Source organism: Phaenicophaeus curvirostris, chromosome 21 (genome assembly GCF_032191515.1).
Source record: "Phaenicophaeus curvirostris isolate KB17595 chromosome 21, BPBGC_Pcur_1.0, whole genome shotgun sequence".
NCBI classification, from domain to species: domain Eukaryota; kingdom Metazoa; phylum Chordata; class Aves; order Cuculiformes; family Cuculidae; genus Phaenicophaeus; species Phaenicophaeus curvirostris.
Window position 1 is genome coordinate 10,770,737 of NC_091412.1, and position 18,598 is coordinate 10,789,334.

General features: G+C 58.8%; 2 protein-coding genes and 1 long non-coding RNA gene across 3 annotated transcripts; 2 read left to right on the forward strand and 1 right to left on the reverse strand.

Moving 5' to 3' along the window:
* The first annotated feature begins 2 nt into the window (after positions 1 to 2).
* LOC138729816 (protein alan shepard-like) lies at positions 3 to 2,484 on the forward strand. Its single transcript, XM_069874372.1, has 4 exons — positions 3 to 76; positions 262 to 334; positions 1,385 to 1,718; positions 2,107 to 2,484. Exons 1-4 carry the CDS (start codon positions 3 to 5, stop codon positions 2,196 to 2,198), a joined length of 573 nt encoding a protein of 190 aa, XP_069730473.1. The 3' UTR covers positions 2,199 to 2,484.
* A 2,808-nt stretch (positions 2,485 to 5,292) lies between these two features.
* LOC138729489 (apoptosis-inducing factor 3-like) lies at positions 5,293 to 12,268 on the reverse strand. Its single transcript, XM_069873752.1, has 18 exons — positions 12,199 to 12,268; positions 11,960 to 12,069; positions 11,766 to 11,875; positions 11,298 to 11,342; positions 11,135 to 11,216; positions 10,895 to 11,007; positions 10,215 to 10,301; positions 9,537 to 9,628; positions 9,179 to 9,309; positions 8,510 to 8,625; positions 7,701 to 7,772; positions 7,306 to 7,369; positions 6,810 to 6,886; positions 6,613 to 6,730; positions 6,423 to 6,521; positions 5,919 to 5,994; positions 5,546 to 5,650; positions 5,293 to 5,422 (listed from the first exon to the last, which is right to left on the reverse strand). The coding sequence occupies exons 1-18, from the start codon at positions 12,258 to 12,260 to the stop codon at positions 5,380 to 5,382; spliced, it is 1,602 nt and encodes a 533-aa protein (XP_069729853.1). The 5' UTR covers positions 12,261 to 12,268; the 3' UTR covers positions 5,293 to 5,379.
* Positions 8,603 to 10,350, forward strand: LOC138729490 (uncharacterized). Its single transcript, XR_011338900.1, has 4 exons — positions 8,603 to 8,709; positions 9,279 to 9,352; positions 9,543 to 9,659; positions 10,231 to 10,350. It is a non-coding gene; the product is annotated as an uncharacterized lncRNA (long non-coding RNA).
* Positions 12,269 to 18,598: the final 6,330 nt, after the last annotated feature.

Consider the following 18,598-nt stretch of genomic DNA (forward strand, 5'->3'; position numbering starts at 1 on the left):
GCATGCCGGGAGCGCCGCCGAACTACAACTCCCGGCGTGCCCCGCGGCAGGGCGCGCCCCTTGTGGGCGGGGCGAGGCGGGCGCTCCGGGTCGCGATTGGCTGAGCGCGGGGCGCGCCGCGCGGCCATTGGCGGAGACGCGGCGTCCGGGGCGGGGCGGGGGCGGGGCCTGGGGGGCGGGGCCGGGGCGGCGGCGGCGCGCGGCGATTGGCCGGGGCGGGGCCGGGGGCGGCTGCGTCACCGCTCCGCCAGCTGATCCGAGACGGAGCCGGCGCGGCGGGGGGAGCGGCGGCGGCGGCGCCGGGGGAACCGGGGGGCTGAGCCGCGCGGGGCAGGTGGGTCCCGCTGCGCGTTGAGAGCGGAGGAGCCGTTCCCCGGGGGTCCCGGTAGCCCCGCCGGAGAAGGTCACCTTTCCCCGGGGTAGGGCGGCGGCGGGGGCTCGGCTCGGTGCCACCCACCCCCCACCCCGGGGGTCCCGACTGAGCCCCTCGGTCGTCCCACCTGAGCCCCTCGGTCTCGCCACCGGGGCTGGGGCGCGGTCCGCGGGGCAGGGGGGTCCCGGTGGGGCGGGGCCGCTCCCCCCACCCCGGGGGTGACCTTCACTCCCGCCCCGGGCGGGGCAGACTTTGCCCCGGGGCCGCTCCCCGGCGTGGGCACCGACCGGAGCATCCCGGACGGCGGGGGAGAGCGGCGGGACCGGCTTTCCCGGGGAACAGCGAGGCGGGGGCCGTCCCGGTTACCGAGGGGGCGGTTTAACCGAAGGGAGAGGCTGGGGGGTGACCCGGTTAAACCGGGAGGGCGGCTCAGCGGGGTTTCACGCCCCCCCGCCCGGGGCCGGGGTTGGAGGAGGGGGGGTGTGCCGGTACCGGGAGGGGCTGGCGGGGAGCGGGGCCCCCGGGGCCGGTGTCTGGGCGGCGGGTGCTGATTCACGGGCCGGCGGGGGTGGAGCAGGGCCGGGACCCGCCGCCTGGAATCCGGGCCAGATGGACCCGGCACGCCTGGAATGCTTGGAATCCCCGAGCCCCGGCGCGGCCCTCCCCCCCTCGGGGCACCGGCAGCCCCCGGCCCCGCACAGCCCCCACCCCCCCCGGGACCCCCGGTGTGTCCCCCAGCATCCCCGCAGCCCCCTGCCCCCACACCGGGTACCATCCCTACAGCCCCCCGGGAGCCTCCTCCCCCCATCCCGGTGCCACCGGGACCCCGGGGGCCTCCCTGCAGCCCCCTCCGACAGCCCCACCGGGACCCCCAGGGCTTCCCCGGGACCCCCAGGGCTTCCCCGCCGGCCTCCCCGGGACCCCCGAGGCCTTTGCGGGGGGGATGCTCTGGGGCAGCTGCCCAGGGTGGCTGCCCAGGAGGCCTCTCAGGTCCGTCTGTCCCCCCACCAGGTCCGTCCGTCCCCCCAGCAGGGTCAGACCCCCGGGGCTTTCCCCGCATCCAGTCCAAGCGCTGAGCTGTGCGGAACAGGGGTGGTTTTATTTCTTATTTCCCTGCGTGGAAGGGGAAGCGGCGGGGTGCTGTGCCAGCCCCAGGGCTGGCATCCTCCTCTTCCTCCTCCTCCTCCTCCTCCTCCTCCTCCTGTGACCAAATCCCATGGAAGAAGGGCCGCGCTCCCCCAAATTCCCTCGCCGGAGGCTTGGCAGCAGCCGCCTGACGAAGCGTCTTCCCCGGCCGGCGGCTGGATCCGGGCCAGGTGGGCCCCTGCCAGCGTGGATGCCGGAGGTGAGCGGCCAGGGAATGCCTTAACCCCTACCTGCGGCAGCCTCCGCCGGAGCAGGTCGCCTCATCTCTTATTTTCCGGCAGAAACGGCCTCGATTTCCCTGCCCGCTGAGTTTTTGGGGCCGCCTGTGGGTGCTGGAGCCGCTGCGCCATCGGGAAGCGAAGCCGATGCTCTGGGAGAGGGGAGGGATGGGAAGAGCGGAGGTTGGATCCCCTGCCACGGCGGCGGGTGATCCTGCGGGGTCTCAGCCCTGTGGGGAAGGAGGAGGCGGTGGATCTGGACTTGGTGGGGGAGAGGAGCATCTCTGCTGCCTCGAACGGCGTCTGGGGGCGACGGCTGAGCTCGGCAGGGTGCGATCCTGGCTCTGACGCGTGTGTTCCCCCTTCCAGGTGCTGCCGCGCCGCCCCGCTCCTGGCTAACCAGCACCAGTTCTTCAGTGGCGAGCTTTATGTCCTTCTCAGTAGCTAAAGCTGCCAGTTGAAGAACTGTTGAATGTAGCCACTCTCTTCTCGTCACCGGAACCTTTGGATACCGGCTGGACCCACGCCCTGAGCAACCAGGATGAGCAACCAGGTGGATTTGAGGGCTAAGGATGAGCTCAATCGGGATGAAGAAGCCTCCTTGCCACCTCCAAAGAGCATCTTGGCTGGGGGTTGCCCGGCAGCCCTGCCAGCGGGGCTGGTGAACGCGGTCACCCCTGCTGGTGGGGCGGCCGAGACGACTGGAGAAGACCAAAAGAGGCATTAAACTTTCTCTTCTCCTCAACAGTTCGATTTTAGGAAGTTTATTGCCCCTGGGGTGCCCGGATCTGCTGGGTGGGAGGGTGCTGGGGGGGCTGTAGCGCTGGAGCTCAGTCTCCAGCCGATGCCGCATCGGGGTCCACGAGTGGAGGGTTGGTTGTTCGGGTCCCCTTGGTTTGTCCTGAGCGAGAGGTGACCTGAGGCTGGGCGTAGGGCATGGGACCATCCTGCTGCTGAGCTCAAGAGCAGGATTAATCCTGCAGCGTGCCAGGCTGTGGGATGGAGCCCGGGGAGAGGGCTGGCTGCACGCCCACGCTGCCCTGGTGTGGGTCGGGGCTGGAGCGCGGTGGGTGACTCAGGGACGAGTCACGCACGACTCCAGACGTCTGTTCCGGGAAGCGCCATCCCGCAAGGCTGAGCAGCTCTGACTGCAGCCAGCCCTGGGGCAGCGCCAGGATTCCAGGTGTTTGGAGCTGGAAGCGCTGAGAAGGGCCCAGGTGAATCTTGCTGGGCTCCTCCACGGTCCAGGCTGTGCCCTGAAGGGGACCTGGAAGCTGCTCCCCGGGATGGAGATGCCCCATGGAGTGCAGGGTGAAACATCTCTGCGGACCCAGCGAGGGCTCCTGGGAGCCTCTGCACCCCCAGAGGTGCCTCTCCCACGGGATTGCCAAGGCTCCCGCCTCCCAGGCTGCCGGGGAGGCCGAGGAGCGTCTGCGCTGCTGCTCCTCGCGGGTGCCAGGAAGCGTGTGGCTCATCCCAGCTCGGCGAGCAGGCGCAGAGGAATGACCTTGGGCTGAACCAAGGCTGCGCAGCCTTGGCGAAATCTGCCTGTCCACCCTCCACCAAATTTTGGCACCCAGCGATGAGCAGAAAAGGGCCTGGTGTCCACTCAGTGGTAGAAGCGGAGCAGAGCTGTTGTCCTGGGGTCCGTCCTTCTTATATAAAGCTTGGTCTGTGCTTGCTGACGGCTGCAAGAAGAGTTTATTTGGGCTTCGAGAAGAGTTTCTCCAGTTTTGACCTGGAGAGAGTGGGGCTACTGAAGCCACATGGATTGCTCTCTAAGCAGAAAGGACCATGGATCACGACTCCAGCTCGAGGCAGAGCCGCTCTCTGCTCCCACAGCTGCTCTGCTGCAGGTTTGTACCGAACTCCTGATGCCTGCTCGGCGCTCAGCGGGTCCTGGGCTGCACTGAGGGGTCTAAAAGCAGGGGGGGCGGAGTGTGTGTGTGCAGGGGGGCTGAGGGCAAGAAGGAGCAGCTCCTGGGCTGTGATCCTGCCCCGTGCGAGGCAGCGTGGCGCTTTTGGTGAGTGGTATGGAGGGGAGCTGCGTGCTCTGGCCACCAGCATCTCTGCCTCGTGTATGGGGAATGCTTGGATTTGCCTCTTCCTCCTGTGGCCGCGACGGACTGACCTGCTCTGCTGAGTTCCAGCTCTTTCCTTGGCAAGATGCACCAATTTCAGCAGCACTGAGCCCCCGAGGTCGAGAAATGTAAAACGCCACCTTTAAAGTCAACTTTTCCTACGTGAGAAGGTGTCGGAGTGCAGGTTTGTTGATGCAAACCCAGCGTTGCAGGATCTCACCTGCTGAGCCACCAGGCGCCCACTTAATGCAAAACCAGAAGGGTTTTAGGCTGACAAAGTGTCCCTGTGGGAGCTCGCGGGCTCTGGGGTTACCCTTCACCCTGCAAGCCCCATGTGACCCATGAGTAAGTGCAGCATTTCCTGCAGAGAGCACGAGCCTTGCTGGCTCTTGCCTTGCAAAAATCCAGTATCTCTTTCCTCTAGCACCGCGGCGACGTTTCCCACAGCTTCTGGCCACCTCCTCAAAGCCGCCAGCGTGCAGCGATGCTGCAGGAGAGCGGGCACGGACCGGAGCTGGGATCTTTGTACTCGGCACTGGGGTCAGTTCTGGGCCCCTCAGCACAAGAAGGATGTTGAGGCTCTGGAGCGAGTCCAGAGAAGAGAACGGAGCTGGTGAAGGGGCTGGAGAACAAGAGGAGCGGCTGAGAGAGCTGGGGGGGTTTAGCCTGGAGAAGAGGAGGCTGAGGGGAGACCTCATTGCTCTCTCCAACTCCCTGAAAGGAGGTTGTGGAGAGGAGGGAGCTGGGCTCTTCTCCCAAGGGACAGGGGACAGGACGAGAGGGAATGGCCTCAAGCTCCACCAGGGGAGGGTCAGGCTGGACATTAGGAAAAAATATTTCACAGAAAGGGTGATTGGTCCCTGTCCGAGGCTGCCCAGGGAGGGGGTTGAGTCCCCTTCCCTGGAGGGGTTTAAGGGATGGGTGGACGAGGTGCTGAGGGACATGGGTTAGTGATTGATGGAATGGTTGGACTCGGTGATCCGGTGGGTCTCTTCCAACCTGGTGTTTCTATGATTCTTTCTGCCGGAGGCTGCCAAGGGGTGGGAACGCTGCTAGCGCAATATTCGAGGCGGCTGTAGCGATGTCAGCAGGCGCCGCTCGCTCAGAGGTGGGTGGCAGCTCTCTGTCCTTAGGGGTAGGGTGTTCCATGAGGCTGTCTCCTTCCCAGCTGGGAGAGCGTCTTGCCTTGCTGACAGCTCCTCTCCCTGGGAAAACGTGCTTTTATGAAGCAGAAGGTCAGCGTGACCGGTGTGCAAGCTCCCTGCCAACAGGAGCTGGTGGATCTGTGAACGTGCGGCTGCTTCTGCCAGCTCAGCCCCGCAGTCGAGCTCCAGGACGCGGGCATCGTCCTTCCACCCAGCCCAGCAGATCCCCGTCCCGAGAAGAGGGGAACGCGCCGCTTCGTTTGCCCCAGCACGCACAGGACAAGTCTGCAAGCACAAAATGCAGGCGCTGGGTTCAGTTTGGCTCGTGATTTTATTCCTCTTGTGCCAGGGCAGGGGGATGCGGAGCTGTAAACTCTGGATGGAGCCTGCCCATCGCGGCAGGGCACGCGCGGAGCTCAGCTGGCGGCCAGCGGGGGAGCCTTGCAGAGGTCACAGGCCCTGCAAACCAAAGGTAAGTCCAGGATTTGCAGTAAATCATTCGAGTTTGTGCCTTAGCAGGCTCTGCTGGTGCAGGGAGCGCAGCGTAGAGCTGCCCGCCAGCTCGGTCAGGGCACCACTTACTCTGCTTCTTCTTTAGAGATTTGTCTCCCCGAGTAGAAAACTTCTGCAATCAGAGACACCGCGGGGTCACAGTTCAGGCTGGCAGCTGCCGTCACGAAGCCGTCCCTGAGAAGGAAAGAGGAAGAACGTGGATCTCCTCAGCGCAGATAACAGTGCGGGAGCTTCCCCCCGGCACCCCGGGCAGGGTCCAGCTGGCTTGTGAGGGCTCGGAGCAGGGTGGTTGGGACCAGGAGCTGGGCACCGAGCCTGGGCAGCGCGCGGAGGGAGGGGAGATGCGTCCCAGGCTGCGTCTGCGGGCTGGGAGGGAAAGAACCGTGCCCCGCGCCCAGGATGGTGCCGCGTCTGGGCACGGATCAGCCACGGATCCACTCACCTGATGTAAAAGATGAGGAACTTCTCTTGCTCCAGGCTGCCTTTCAGAACGGTGTCCGTGTATCCCTCTCCACAGCCTGAAAGAGAGCGTCACAGCCCTCGGGGAGCCCTGCGGAGCAGCTGCCCCCCGTCCCACCTCGGTGCCATCGCAGGTGGGGGTGGAGGGGACGGCACAGCGGGGCTGGGGAGCAGCCGTGGAGGCCCCGGGCAAGCAGAACTGGCACAAAGATACAGGAGTGCATCACGACCCTTGGCTCGGAGAGAGAATTCTTTCTCCTTCATGAACTCTGAGCCACCAGAGATGGGCAATGAGCTGGAGCTGTGGGTAACCTGCAGCCCCAGAGCTCAGAAAGACAATTTGCCAACCTCACCACGGCAGCCAGGCTAAAACTTGAGCTTCTGCAGGTAAATTCTGCACCCGCTGTGTTCACAAGCCCCAGCCCCAGCTGGCTGATCGGCACATCTGGGAAGGAGTTTGGTTGTTCCCATCTCTGCCCCCTCCTACCTGCGTAGCGGATGGTTTTTCCGAGCATCGTGGTCCAGAAGAAGGGGACGGTGTGCAACGGCTTCTCTCTTCTCAGCATGTTTAGGGCTGCAACGTGACCTGTGAGGAACCACCGTGTTCCTTAGAGACCCTCAAAGATGTTCTACCCTCCTGGCTGGCTCCCCGTGTCCGAGGGCACTCGCGCTCTCACCATGCGCCTCAGCCACCTGCTGGTGGTGGATGCTGGACTGGTCCCCGTTGAGCAGCGCCACTGGGAAGGAGACCACGTCCCCCGCAGCGAAGACATTTGGGATGTTGGTTTGCATGCACTGATGGGGCGAGAAGCAATGAGTGTGGAGGCGAGAGGGAGCGGAGGCGGCGTGGACACGACTCCAGGCCAGCACTCACCAGATCCACCAGGACGGCCCCTTTGTCATCGCGGGCGATGGGGGTGCCCTTCAGAAATGTTGAGTTTGGGGTCACCCCTGCAGGGAGAGGAGCAAGGGAAAATGCAGTGAAGCTCTGTGAAGGCTTTAGCACCTGCCCGTGGTGCCTCGTTCAGCCTGCTGGGAGCAGAGCAGGTTGCAGCGCTGCCCGGGGCTGATGCTGAGCCAGTCCAGGGTCAATAAACCCAGAGCGAGGCGTGCTCCGATGACCCAGCAGAGCCCTACGGAGCTCAGCAAGCGTGCCAAAGTCAAGCTGCGAGCGTAAGCTTCTCCCCTCCTGCCAAGACTTTGCTCGCAGGTGACTTGCTTCAGGTGTTTGGGACCGAGAGGAGGGGCTGGATGAACAGAGAGTGGGGAGCAGACTGCAGGGAATGGTGTTCTGGGAATGCACTGGGATGCTCTGGGCTTGCTGGCTGCTCTCCCCGTTCCCAAAGCCTCTTCCCCGTGGGGTCTCTTACCAATTCCCACCACTACCACGTCAGCAGGTAGCTTCTCTCCACTGGCAAGAACGGCCTCTGTGACCTAGGAAGGAGGCAAGAATCATTAACAAAGGGTTAAAAACTCCGTCCTAATTTCTGCAGCCTCCCTGCTGCCTCATTCTCTGCTGCCTTTTCTCTTTCCCAGGTTGAGATCACCTTGTCCAACTACTGTGTGCTACAAGGAGTCTAAGAGGCAATCACGAGATACGAACACGTCTTGGTGTCCTTTGCGCCCCGGGTTGTGCTCGATGAAAAGAAATGTGAGGGTCTAGACATGGGGGAGGAAAGGCTGGATGCTGGCACTGGGTTGTGCCTCGGGTTGGGTTTCTTTCCCCTAAAGTTAACGGCTCAGGGACCCCGATGGCGCGACCGACCTTTCCATCCTTTCCTTCCAGCTTGCAGAGTTCTGTTTTCATGTAAAACTTCACCCCCTTATTTTGCAGCATCTGTAAAAAGGAAGAGGAAGCTGGTTTGAGGATTCACTAGGCAATTCCAGGCTTTACTGCTGTAAAAACAGCCGGAGCCAGCCAAACTCCAGGCAGAGGGCTTTGCTGCTGCCCTGGGCTGCAGGAGCTTTCAGGATGGTGCCGGCTGCCTGGGAAGCTGGTTTTGCTCTGTTGTCCTGGTCAGGACGGGTGCAGGAGATGGGGCTGGGGTGAAGCAGGGCTTGGGGATCATAGAATCACAGAATCACCAGGTTGGAAGAGACCCACTGGATCATCGAGTCCAACCATTCCCATCAATCACTAACCCATGTCCCTCAGCACCTCGTCCACCCGGCCCTTAAACCCCTCCAGGGAAGGGGACTCAACCCCCTCCCTGGGCAGCCTCTGCCAGGGACCAATCACCCTTTCCAGGAAAAATTTTTTCCTAATGTCCAGCCTGACCCTCCCCTGGTGGAGCTTGAGGCCATTCCCTCTCGTCCTGTCCCCTGTCCCTTGGGAGAAGAGCCCAGCTCCCTCCTCTCCACAACCTCCTTTCAGGGAGTTGGAGAGAGCAATGAGGTCTCCCCTCAGCCTCCTCTTCTCTAGACTAAACTCTAGGCTAGGATGAAGCTGAGCTGGGAATCATGATGTTTTGGGCTCAGCCGTGTGTGCTCGGCGCCTTCGCAGAGCGGTGAGTGAGAAAGGCGGCTGGGGTAACACGTTCTCCCTCCTTGAAAACAGCACCAGGTTTTCCTAACCTTCATGGCAACGCCTCCAACCTGAGGACCCAGCACATTCTGGAAAGGAAATTCCTTTCTTTCCACCACGGAGATGGCACCAGCCTTGTCTGCGAGGAAGGCAGCTACCTCCATTCCTGCAAGGGAAAGGCGTGCCCGAGGTGAGCCGGCTGCAAGCATCGACCTGCACCCTCCTTCTTGGAAATCTTTTCCCCTCCCAGGTGAGGAGAACAGGTCTGGTGTAGTGCCAGTGCTAAACTGCCCCCTGTGCTCCTCTGGGCTGAGGTGTTTACGTGCCTCTCAATCTTCATTTTCACGCACTACAGAGCTGGATGTTGGGAAGCGCAGAGAACGGCTCCCAGTGGGGTACGGGAGAGCTCCCTTCCCAAGCCTCGTCCCCTCGCTTTCCCAATGCTCCTGGGAAGCCCAGATCCTCTGAAGGACGCTGGCTTTTCCATAAGGCGTATTTCCCTCTGTCCAAACCCAGAAGCTGTTTATAGCTCTCAAGGTTTCTGGCTGTCAGAGGAAAGAGGGAGCACACGCTGCAGAGCGCATCCCCCTCCAGCTCTCGGGCTCCAGTGAGGAACCAAGGCAGGGAATGAACATCCCTCCCCTGAGGGCCTCTAGTTAACCTGCAGAAGTGGGTTTCAAGGCTGTCCTGGTGCCTCGATGCCCACTCCAGCCTGGTACCTATGAATGAGGCTCCTATGATCACCAGATTCTTCCCAGCTGCCAGCTCTGAGATCTCGTTCGAATCTTCTGGGGTGTGGAGAGTGCGCACGTTCTGCAGGTCTGCACCCGGGACTTTGAGGGAGCTGGAGCTGGAAGAGATACCTCTCGTGGTCAGAAATTCAACAGAATAAGGTGGGAGCACAAACCCATGCAATGTGCTGACTGTATCACCCCGTCGCGTCCTGTTATCTCGTCTCCCACCACCTCCCTCTCACACCCCTCCTGACGATTTCCACACCCCGGCGTTGGCCCATCTTGTCTCGTCCAAAATCGTGTGTGTGATAGCTGTGTGTGCACAATAACTGTGTGTGCTCACTGGCAGCCCGTTGCAATGAGCAGCTGATTGTACTTCTGCGAGGACCCATCCACGAACCGCACCTTCTGCTTCTGGAAATCCACCGACACTGCCTGCGGGAGAAAGGGGGCAAAGATCCAGCAGGTACCTCTGGTCCACGGGTGTCCTGCCACACCAACCCCTTCTCCTCGCCCGTGACTCCGTGCCCTGTTTCTGGGCGCTCAGGTGAGATGAGGGGTGCTGGGGTCCTGTCTCTGGCTTCCTCCTGAAAGGAGGTTGTGGAGAGGAGGGAGCTGGGCTCTTCTCCCAAGGGACAGGGGACAGGACGAGAGGGAATGGCCTCAAGCTCCACCAGGGGAGGGTCAGGCTGAACATTAGGAAAAAAATTTCATGGAAAGGGTGATTGGTCCCTGGCAGAGGCTGCCCAGGGAGGGGGTTGAGTCACCTTCCCTGGAGGGGTTTAAGGGACGGGTGGACGAGGCACTGAGGGACATGGGTTAGTGACTGATGGGAATGGTTGGACTCGATGACCCGGTGGGTCTCCTCCAACCTGGTGATTCTATGATTCTATGATAATGTTTGTATTTAAGCAGAGCCCTAATTTCTCTCAAAGTCACACTGTGCCTGCAGGTGTGGGTGTCCCCTCCCCAGGGCAGCGACGGGAGCACCCATGGAGGACTCAGTCAGCTGCTCTTGTACCTCTTTCTCTGTCCAGAGCTCTATGCAACGAGCATTGAGGAATTCAGGTTTCCTCAGGTAGATGTCCTCAGCTTTCAAGTTCATGTTCTGGAAACAGAAATGAAACATGAAATGGAGAACTTCTTGCAGCCAGCAAAACCGTTCCAGCCTTTACTGGGCAGTGAGCTTGCACAGAGGGCAGGTTTTGCATTTGTAGATGCTCCTCACTCTGCTCCATCCCTTCATCATCCTGTTCCGCCTTAGAAAAAACATCAACTCAACACCTTCCCTGGAGGGGTTTAAGGGACGGGTGGACGAGGAGCTGAGGGACACGGGTTAGTGATGGATGGGGATGGTTGGACTCGATGATCCGGTGGGTCTCTTCCAACCTGGTGATTCGATGAGTCAAGATTCAAACTCCGATGGGAAGAACTCAGTGAAAGGGGATGGAACCTCAGCTTATGGTGAACTCTTCATGGGTGGATCCCTCCATCCCAAACCATTCTATGACTCAGATCAAAGACTCTCTGGGAGGGAGAAGTGAGTGTTATCTGGATGTTATCTCTGCCTCGTTGGTGCCTCAGTGCTCCTTCGTCTTTGCCACAGCGGCTCACGATTGCTCAGCCTGACCCTGGGTGTGGGGCCGTGTCCCAGTTTCACGCACGGTACCAGGCACGGTCCTGCCCTTCTTGCGTACGAACCTTGCTCAGCTTGGCCTTATCGTACGGCGCGTGTTTCTCTTCGGTGGCCATGATGATCCTGCCAGTAAAACCCTCCTGGCGAAGAGTCTCTGCACACGCCAAGGCGGCCACACCTGCAGGAGATGCTCGTCTCAGCCCTCGTAGATGGCATTAGGGACTAGGAGGCAAGTTCTCCCTGGAGAAGAGAGTGGCAGCTCACAGCACGCGTGGGGAGGACACGGTATGGAGACCTTCACTCACCTCCCCCCAGAAGCAGCACCGTGTCCGGGTTGAGGAGGCATCGCTTGCTCGCGTCCTTCACCCTGTGGCTGCTTTGAAGATCCTAGAAGAAAATGTGAACTGTTGAAATCATACGTAGCCCAAGGTGCTGCTTGTGCTTAGAGGCGGCAGGTAAGGTCGGTACCTTCTTTTTTGCTGTAACAAACACCTTTCCATCTTGCACTGTTACCTGAAGGGGTGAAAGGAGAGTATGTTTAAGCGGTGAGATGGTGATGGGATCTTTCCTGGGAGGTTCTGGTCTGCTGGGGCATCTGTTTCTGATACACTGAGAGTGACCCGTAGGCATCTTGGATGCCAAATGATGCTGAGGAGCTCCTGAGCCTTTCTCCTCACTCCAAGGCTGCTCAGGAAGAGCTCTGCTGGCTGTGAGGGACACCAGGATGTACAGCATCACCTTTGATTGAAAGGAGATTTAGGGCAGGGAGTTACGCGATCCAAAGAAATCACCCCATGGGTAACTCCGTGTGACCTGGACCGCGGAGCTGTGGCCAGGGCAGGGTCCTCTCCTGGTGCCAGGAACGCAAGAGTGAGTGAGCGTGGGTGGTACGGAGGACACGGCCCGAGCTGGGAGGAAGAAGAGGCAAGAAGTCACCTTAAAGCAGGGAATACAGTCCAGAGCAGGGTACTCCTCGATGTCCCCGGTCTTGATGTTAAAGCAGGCACCGTGCCAGGGGCAGCGCAGCCTCTCCCCTCTCAACACGCCTGAAATAGAAAAGCCCCCACAGCCGAGGGGTCAGAGCAGAGTTCCCTGACGTGGCATCTCCCCCTGCCCAGCTCCAGCGTCACCTTTGCAGAGCGGGGCGCCGTAGTGGGGACACTTGCTGCCCAGGGCGCTGAACTGCGTCCTGTTCCTCACCAGCAGCACCGGGTATCCAGCCACCGTCACCTCCAAGAGCCTGCAGGAGAGGTGGAGAGGTGGGCGCCTTGGAGAGCCAGCAAGATGCTCCTTCAACCAGCAGCGTGGTGAGTGCTGCCGTGGCGATGCCACCTCTGCTGCGCGCAGCCTCCTCCCACCAGGTACTCACTCCCCATCCCCAACGTCGTCCTCCTTGCAGACCTCGGCGCTGACAGTGTCGTCACAGTCCATGCCGGCGCCTGCGGGTGAGCAGAGGGAAGGGTTGGCCCCCATGGTGCCATCTGTCACCCCTCAGCAGCTGGTCCTCCCCGTGCAGCCTGTGCCACCGCTGCAAACTCCCACCCCACGATGCAGGGCGACCACCACCCAGCTTGGGATCGTAGCATCACAGAATGGTTGGGTTGGAAGGGGCCTCAAAGCCCATCCAGACCCACCCCAGCCATGGGCAGGGACACCTCCCACTGGATTAGGGGCTCCAAGCCCCATCCAACCTGGCCTTGAACCCCTCCAGGGATGGGGCAGCCACCCCTGCTCTGGGCAACCTGGGCCAGGGCCTCCCCACCCTCACAGCAAAACATTTCTTCCTAAGATCTCATCCCAATCGCTCCTCTTTCAGCTTAAATCCATTCCTTCTCATCCTATCCCTGCACTCCCTGATCCAGACCCCCCCACCAGCTCTCCTGAAGCCCCTTTCAGCACTGGAAGCTGCTCTAAGGTCTCCCCAGAGCCTTCTCTTCTCCAGGCTGAACACCCCCAACTCTTTCAGCCTCTCTTCATAAAGGGTGTTCCAGACCTTCAATCACTTTTGTGACCCCCTGTGACAGACCAGCACTGGATGCTCAATGGGTCCCAAACTCCTAGGACAGCAGGAAAATACCCTCATGTGGCAGAAAACACACATTTCCCCCATTTTTTAAACTTGTGTCCCAACCTAAAGCCCATTCCTCTGCCTTTCTCTCCTCTGGCTTAACCCAATTTTTCTTTTCAGCTCCATGTCCCATTAAACTCAACTGCGGCGCAGGGTGAGCAAGCAAACTTGATTAATGACCACTGTAAATAAATACAATTATTTCTGGCGAGGTGCTGCCACTGTAGCCCGCGGCTCCTTCAAATCAGGGTCTGGAGAGCTGCTTCAGCCTCTCCGAAACCTCTTCAGTGCCTGTGAGAGACGTTATTGATGCTAATTGTCACAGAAGCTGTAATCCCTGCCCAAACTGCCTCCAGCGCTAGAGAAGAGCCAAACCCCTTCATCCTTAGAGCTCTCCCTACCTTAGCAGTTGGCTGAGAGGCTGCTTAGAAATCTCTCTCTCTGGTTTGGGGGGAAAAAGGCAAGAAACAGAGCAGAGGAAGGCGGCTCAGGGCGGGTTTTGGTGCAAGGTGGTGACTTGCTCCTTCAAGGGTCCCTTTGGAGGAGCATCGATGGGTACTCACCCAGCCCCGCGGCAGGGCACCCCGGCACCCGTCCTCCAACTCAGAAAGCCTCTTCCACCACCATCTGAGAGCTTCTCCTCTGCTGAGGTGACACCTTCACGTCTCACTGCAAGTGCTGTCGCCGTCGCCAGCCCACGGCTGGGTGATGCCCTCCTGGGGTTGCACAATGTCCCTGCCCATCAGGAGCTGCATCTCCTGGAAGCCGCCTGTCAGCCGCTCTTATCTGATCGCTGCAACCGCTCTGCGCCTAGTTGAGTGTATTTTCTTGGGTCTGGAATTGCAAAAGGGCTGAGGGCACGTAGGAGTTATGGCGCAGGTGTGGTCTGAAGACGGGGCGCATCATGTTCCATGTGAACTGAAACTGGAGTGGATGCAGCGATACCCCACCGCATCTTCCCATCGCCCATTTTCTTGGATGAAAGCGCTCCAGCTCAGTGCAAGGTGGGTTTGCAGCACTTTGGAATCATAGAATCACCAGGTTGGAAGAGACCCACCGGATCATCGAGTCCAACCCTTCCCATCAGTCACTAACCCATGTCCCTCAGCGCCTCGTCCACCCGTCCCTTAAACCCCTCCAGGGAAGGGGACTCAACCCCCTCCCTGGGCAGCCTCTGACAGGGACCAATCACCCTTTCCAGGAAAAATTTTTTCCTGCTGTCCAGCCTGACCCTCCCCTGGCGGAGCTTGAGGCCATTCCCTCTCGTCCTGTCCCCTGGCCCTTGGGAGAAGAGCCCAACTCCCTCCTCTCCACAACCTCCTCTCAGGGAGTTGGAGAGAGCAATGAGGTCTCCCCTCAGCCTCCTCTTCTCCAGGCTAAACACCTCCAGCTCTCTCAGCAGTTCCTCATAAGTCCTGTTCTCCAGCCCTTTCACTCCCTTTTTTTTAAATTTTATAACATATAGAATAATTAAATTTGCTCTTTTTTGTCAGAGTCCCTCTCTCCCCATTTGTTTTAAGGAACATGAAGCGTTCAGCACCTTTGCACTTCCTTTAGGTGCCAGCTCTGCTCCTGGTCCAGCCCAGCCCTGCCCAGGCGCGTGGTCCCATCATCGCTTGGTCCATGAACAGAGCATCACGCTGCTCGCTCTTCTATTTTTGCAGCAGAGTGGGAGTTGCAGAGAAAACAGGAGTAACGCCTACACTGTTTGTATCTCCTCTGGTTCTTACCTCCTTTTCACAGTCAATATGCTTCACCACCTTAAAACACACCTCAACATTTATTGAGGGAAGAGTTACGAGCAATGTCTTTCTATCATCTCCTCTGCAGAATCGGAGCTTCGCAGGGACCGGGTTTCTGCCACGCAGCACGTTCCCAAATTCAGCATGTGGGAGGGATGGGAACCCTTCGGTGGGCACGACCCGGGGAAGAGAGAAGGCACAGGGATGCTCGGTAAGTGCAAGGTGGCTATTTTGTGAAGCAGCCGGCTTTGTTGGACCCACCAAGCCACAAAAACATCTCCTTTCAGCGCCGAGCGCCGGGTGCTGCCGCGCAAGGACTGATCTTAGCCCACGGGCAGCGCACGCCCAGGATGGGCACAGGTACAAAGTATTTTCTCACGCTGCCAACGAGCAGCTTTTGGGCTTTGCCTGCCTGGCCAGGAGCCTGAACGTGAAGCAATTTGGCTGCTGAACGTCCCTGTTTCAATTCTCTGTAATTATTCCCCAGAGCGCGTTCCCACGTGGTGGCGAAGCAGCAGCCCTCGCCGAGGCTTTCTCTGACTCAGCAGGAATCACTGGAAAATGTTGTTTGCCCACGGATGAAAGCTGCGGCGCCCTGGAAAAGTGGCAGATACAAAGGTTGTGCCGCTGTGGGACGGTGCAGGAGGAGCCAGGTGGACCTCGGTCCTGTGCCGTAGGGTTTGCAGCTCATTCAGCTGCTGGTGCCGATGGATGCAGCCGAGCCCCTGGGGAAGGGCTTTTATAACATATAAAGGGCTGAAGGCAGAACAAAATACCCGTCTGTGACAGGGGTGAAGGTGATGGCGAAGCATAGGAAGTCGAAAAGGGTTTTGGATGTAAGAGGGACGATTTGGGTTAGTGGGAGGGATGCTGTGCTAGCGCATCTCTGAGAGCCAGCACCCAAGAACACACGAGATGCTCTCGAGGGATTCAGGCAACGGGATGGTATTGGAGGCAGGTTTTCAGGCAGATGCTCTTCAAGCATCTTCTAGCCCTTTGTTAGATAACCCAGAGGGAGATAAAGTGGTTAAGGCTGTTGCTTGTAACACGGGGCAGGATTAAACATCGGAAGGAAGAGAGCGAAAGGAAGCGGTGCCCTCAGACGCAAACTGAGCCCAGGTAGGCATCGGAAATCTCTGACCAGAGCTGCCACCCGCATTGAAGCTGACTCACACGAGCTGCTGAGCTGCTCTCCTATCTTATGAGACATCATCTCTTTTGCTGTGTCTCTCCGGTGTTGTCAGCGCTCTGGAAAATTCAAGTTTAGAGGTGATGATTTAGTGATGCTAGCTCCCCTCCCTTCGAGGCCCCGTTACTGACGAGCGGTGCCACAGGCTTTTCCATGCTCTTGTCCCACCTATCGCTTTTCTCCAGCTTGCTCAGGTCAGGGTCCTTCCCTGCCCTCGCAGACCTGTCCATTTGAACCAGGTGTTACCTACAGAGTCGTGTGTTCTTGCAGACCGTTCAGGCGCAGGAAGGGGAAGCGAGGAGAAAACTGCAGCGGAGCTAAAATGATTAATGGGCCACCGCTCTCAGAACAGCTTGGGTTGTGATATTAATAATGAGAGAATTCAGGAGGGAGCCTAACCTGCTCCAAGCTGCAGAGCCGGCAGCAGCAGGAGATGCAGTGAGGAGGCTCCTGTGCTTTTGTTTGTAGAGCAGAAGGGCTGAGTGGGCTCAGCAACGGGTGATGCTGCACGGAGTGGAGGGGCTGGGATGTGCTCCCCCCTTGCAGGGCTCATTCTGAACCTGTCTGAGTTGCAAAAGAATCATGCAGTCTTAAATACATCATGATGCAACCAGAAAGGACATAGATACCTGTCAAAATTTTGTTAAGTTTGAGGATGGTGACCTAAACAGGGAAAAAAATGTTTATCCCAGCAGGGAAGAAGACATCGTAAAGGAAATATTGAGTGGAAATGAATTTGCTTACAGAGTAAGAATAATTATATGTGAAGAGTCACATAAGAGTCCTAAGAATCCACGTCTGGTGGAAGATGGGACACCAGGGAAGACACCTGGCCCCACGTTTCACTGCTCACCACGAGGAACCTGAACCCTTCCTGATCACAGCAGGTGAACGCTTCGGGAAGCAGGCAGGTTTGGGGCATGTCAGTTAGCGAAAGCAGAGGAGACATGGGAGAAGCTGCTTGCGCTGCTGCACTTGAAGGAGTTTTTCCAGTCCGTGAGGCTGTCGATGGGATGGGTTTCATCCCATGGTGGAGACAGAGTGAGGAGAGAGAGCACGTGCTCTGCACAGTCACACCGCGGCAGCCGAGCCTGCAGCATCCCTAGGGACACTCTGCTGTTGTCACAGGCTTCTCCTGCAGGTCCCTTGGGCCAAATCCTGAGAGAAGAAGGCTTAGAGTCCTGGGAAATAAAGAAGGGTGAAAGCAAAAGCATCCAGAGCACCTGGTTCGCTTGGAAAGAGCAAATATTTCAAGGGTGGCTTATGAGGCAGGCTCTGGGGTTCAGGGTGCAGGAGGCAGCGGGCTGTGCCCGGCACCAGAGCATCCCAGCGCCGCGCAGCTCCCGGGAGACAACATATTATGGAAGGAACCGCCTGGAGAAGGATGACCAACCCGGGTAGCAGAGCTCCTGCAGGACCGGTCAAACCCCTGGGGGTTGGAAGTGAAGAGCCTTCTCGGGAGGCTGAGCTCGCAGGCTCGAGCGGCGTGAACGGATGGGCTGCAAAGTCTGATCTTCCCTCTGCCAGACAAGATCGAGCCCCGAGTTCAGTGGTTAAGTGATGCCACTTTGGTGTTTCTTGCATTAAATCCTGGAGCTGTGTGAAATGGAGCTCAGGGCTGGGGGAAACATGGTCTCTGCACTGTCAGTGCCAGCAGAAGCCCTTGTCCTGCTCACCTGCTCAGAGACTGATCCCCAGTTCCACCTGGAGAATATCCATCTTCCGCAGCAGGAAGGTGTTTCTGGCTGGATGGGGTTTGAGTTTGCATCGATTCCAGCTCTCTTTGCAGCTACCTCTGCAACGCCTGGACGTGCTTTGCCATACAGCGTGTGTTTTGCACAGCAGATCCTTTCCTACGTGTGGAATTACAGATGTTCTGAATGAAAATGGGGATGGATAGAGTGCAGCAGCCTGAATTCCTCTGGGCTAGCAGACAGAGCCGTGACACACTTCAGAGAGAAACGAAGATGACGCCTAATTAAAGTTTGGAAGCCAAGCTGCTTGATTTGTTTTGCGATCTCGGACTCCTCAAATGGTTTTAGGTGTGAGCCGGGTCTGGCATGAGATGAGCAGGTGGACTTTAGGCCTCCCTGAAGGCAAATTAAGGCGGGTTTTCCAAAAAGAAGAGCATAACTTTTTCCAGAAGGACTGTGCCGTGTCAGGAGCAACCACATCAGTTGGCGACGGCGAGTCCCGAGCGGTGTCTGGGGGCAGAGAAGGCTCCTCCTTGTGCTTTTGGCACCCAAACCCCTGTCAAGGACTCGTGGGAAGCGTCTGGAGGAGGAAAGAGGTTATCTAGCAGAATTCATGAGAGATTAGCAATAAATTTCCAGCTCTTTGCTGGGGAAAATGGGATTTCTGTCCCAGATGTGCAGCAGAGAAACAGCACCCTGCGAGAGGGAGGAAAAAAACGTTGTCTGGCTATTGAAAAAATAGCTGTAGCCTGGATTTACACCCTGTGAATCCCCTTCTATGGCATGAGATGTGATCTCCAGGCATTACGGGGTGGCCCCAGGCACCCAGGGATATTCGGAAGGAGCCCCCAGGCTGAGCTGCCTCCCTGCAGGCGATGAGGTCTTTGGGGGACTGCTGGAAACCTGCTCAAAATTTGGGTGAAAAAGGCAATATCCCCAAATAAGGTGCGACTGAGGATCCCACCAGCTGCTCTGCCAGCTCTGCAGCGGGCGGGAGGGACCTCTGGTGGCAGCAGTGCCCGGGCTCTCCGCTCCCTGCTCTTCTCCTGGGACAAGCCTGGAAGATTTGTCCTCAT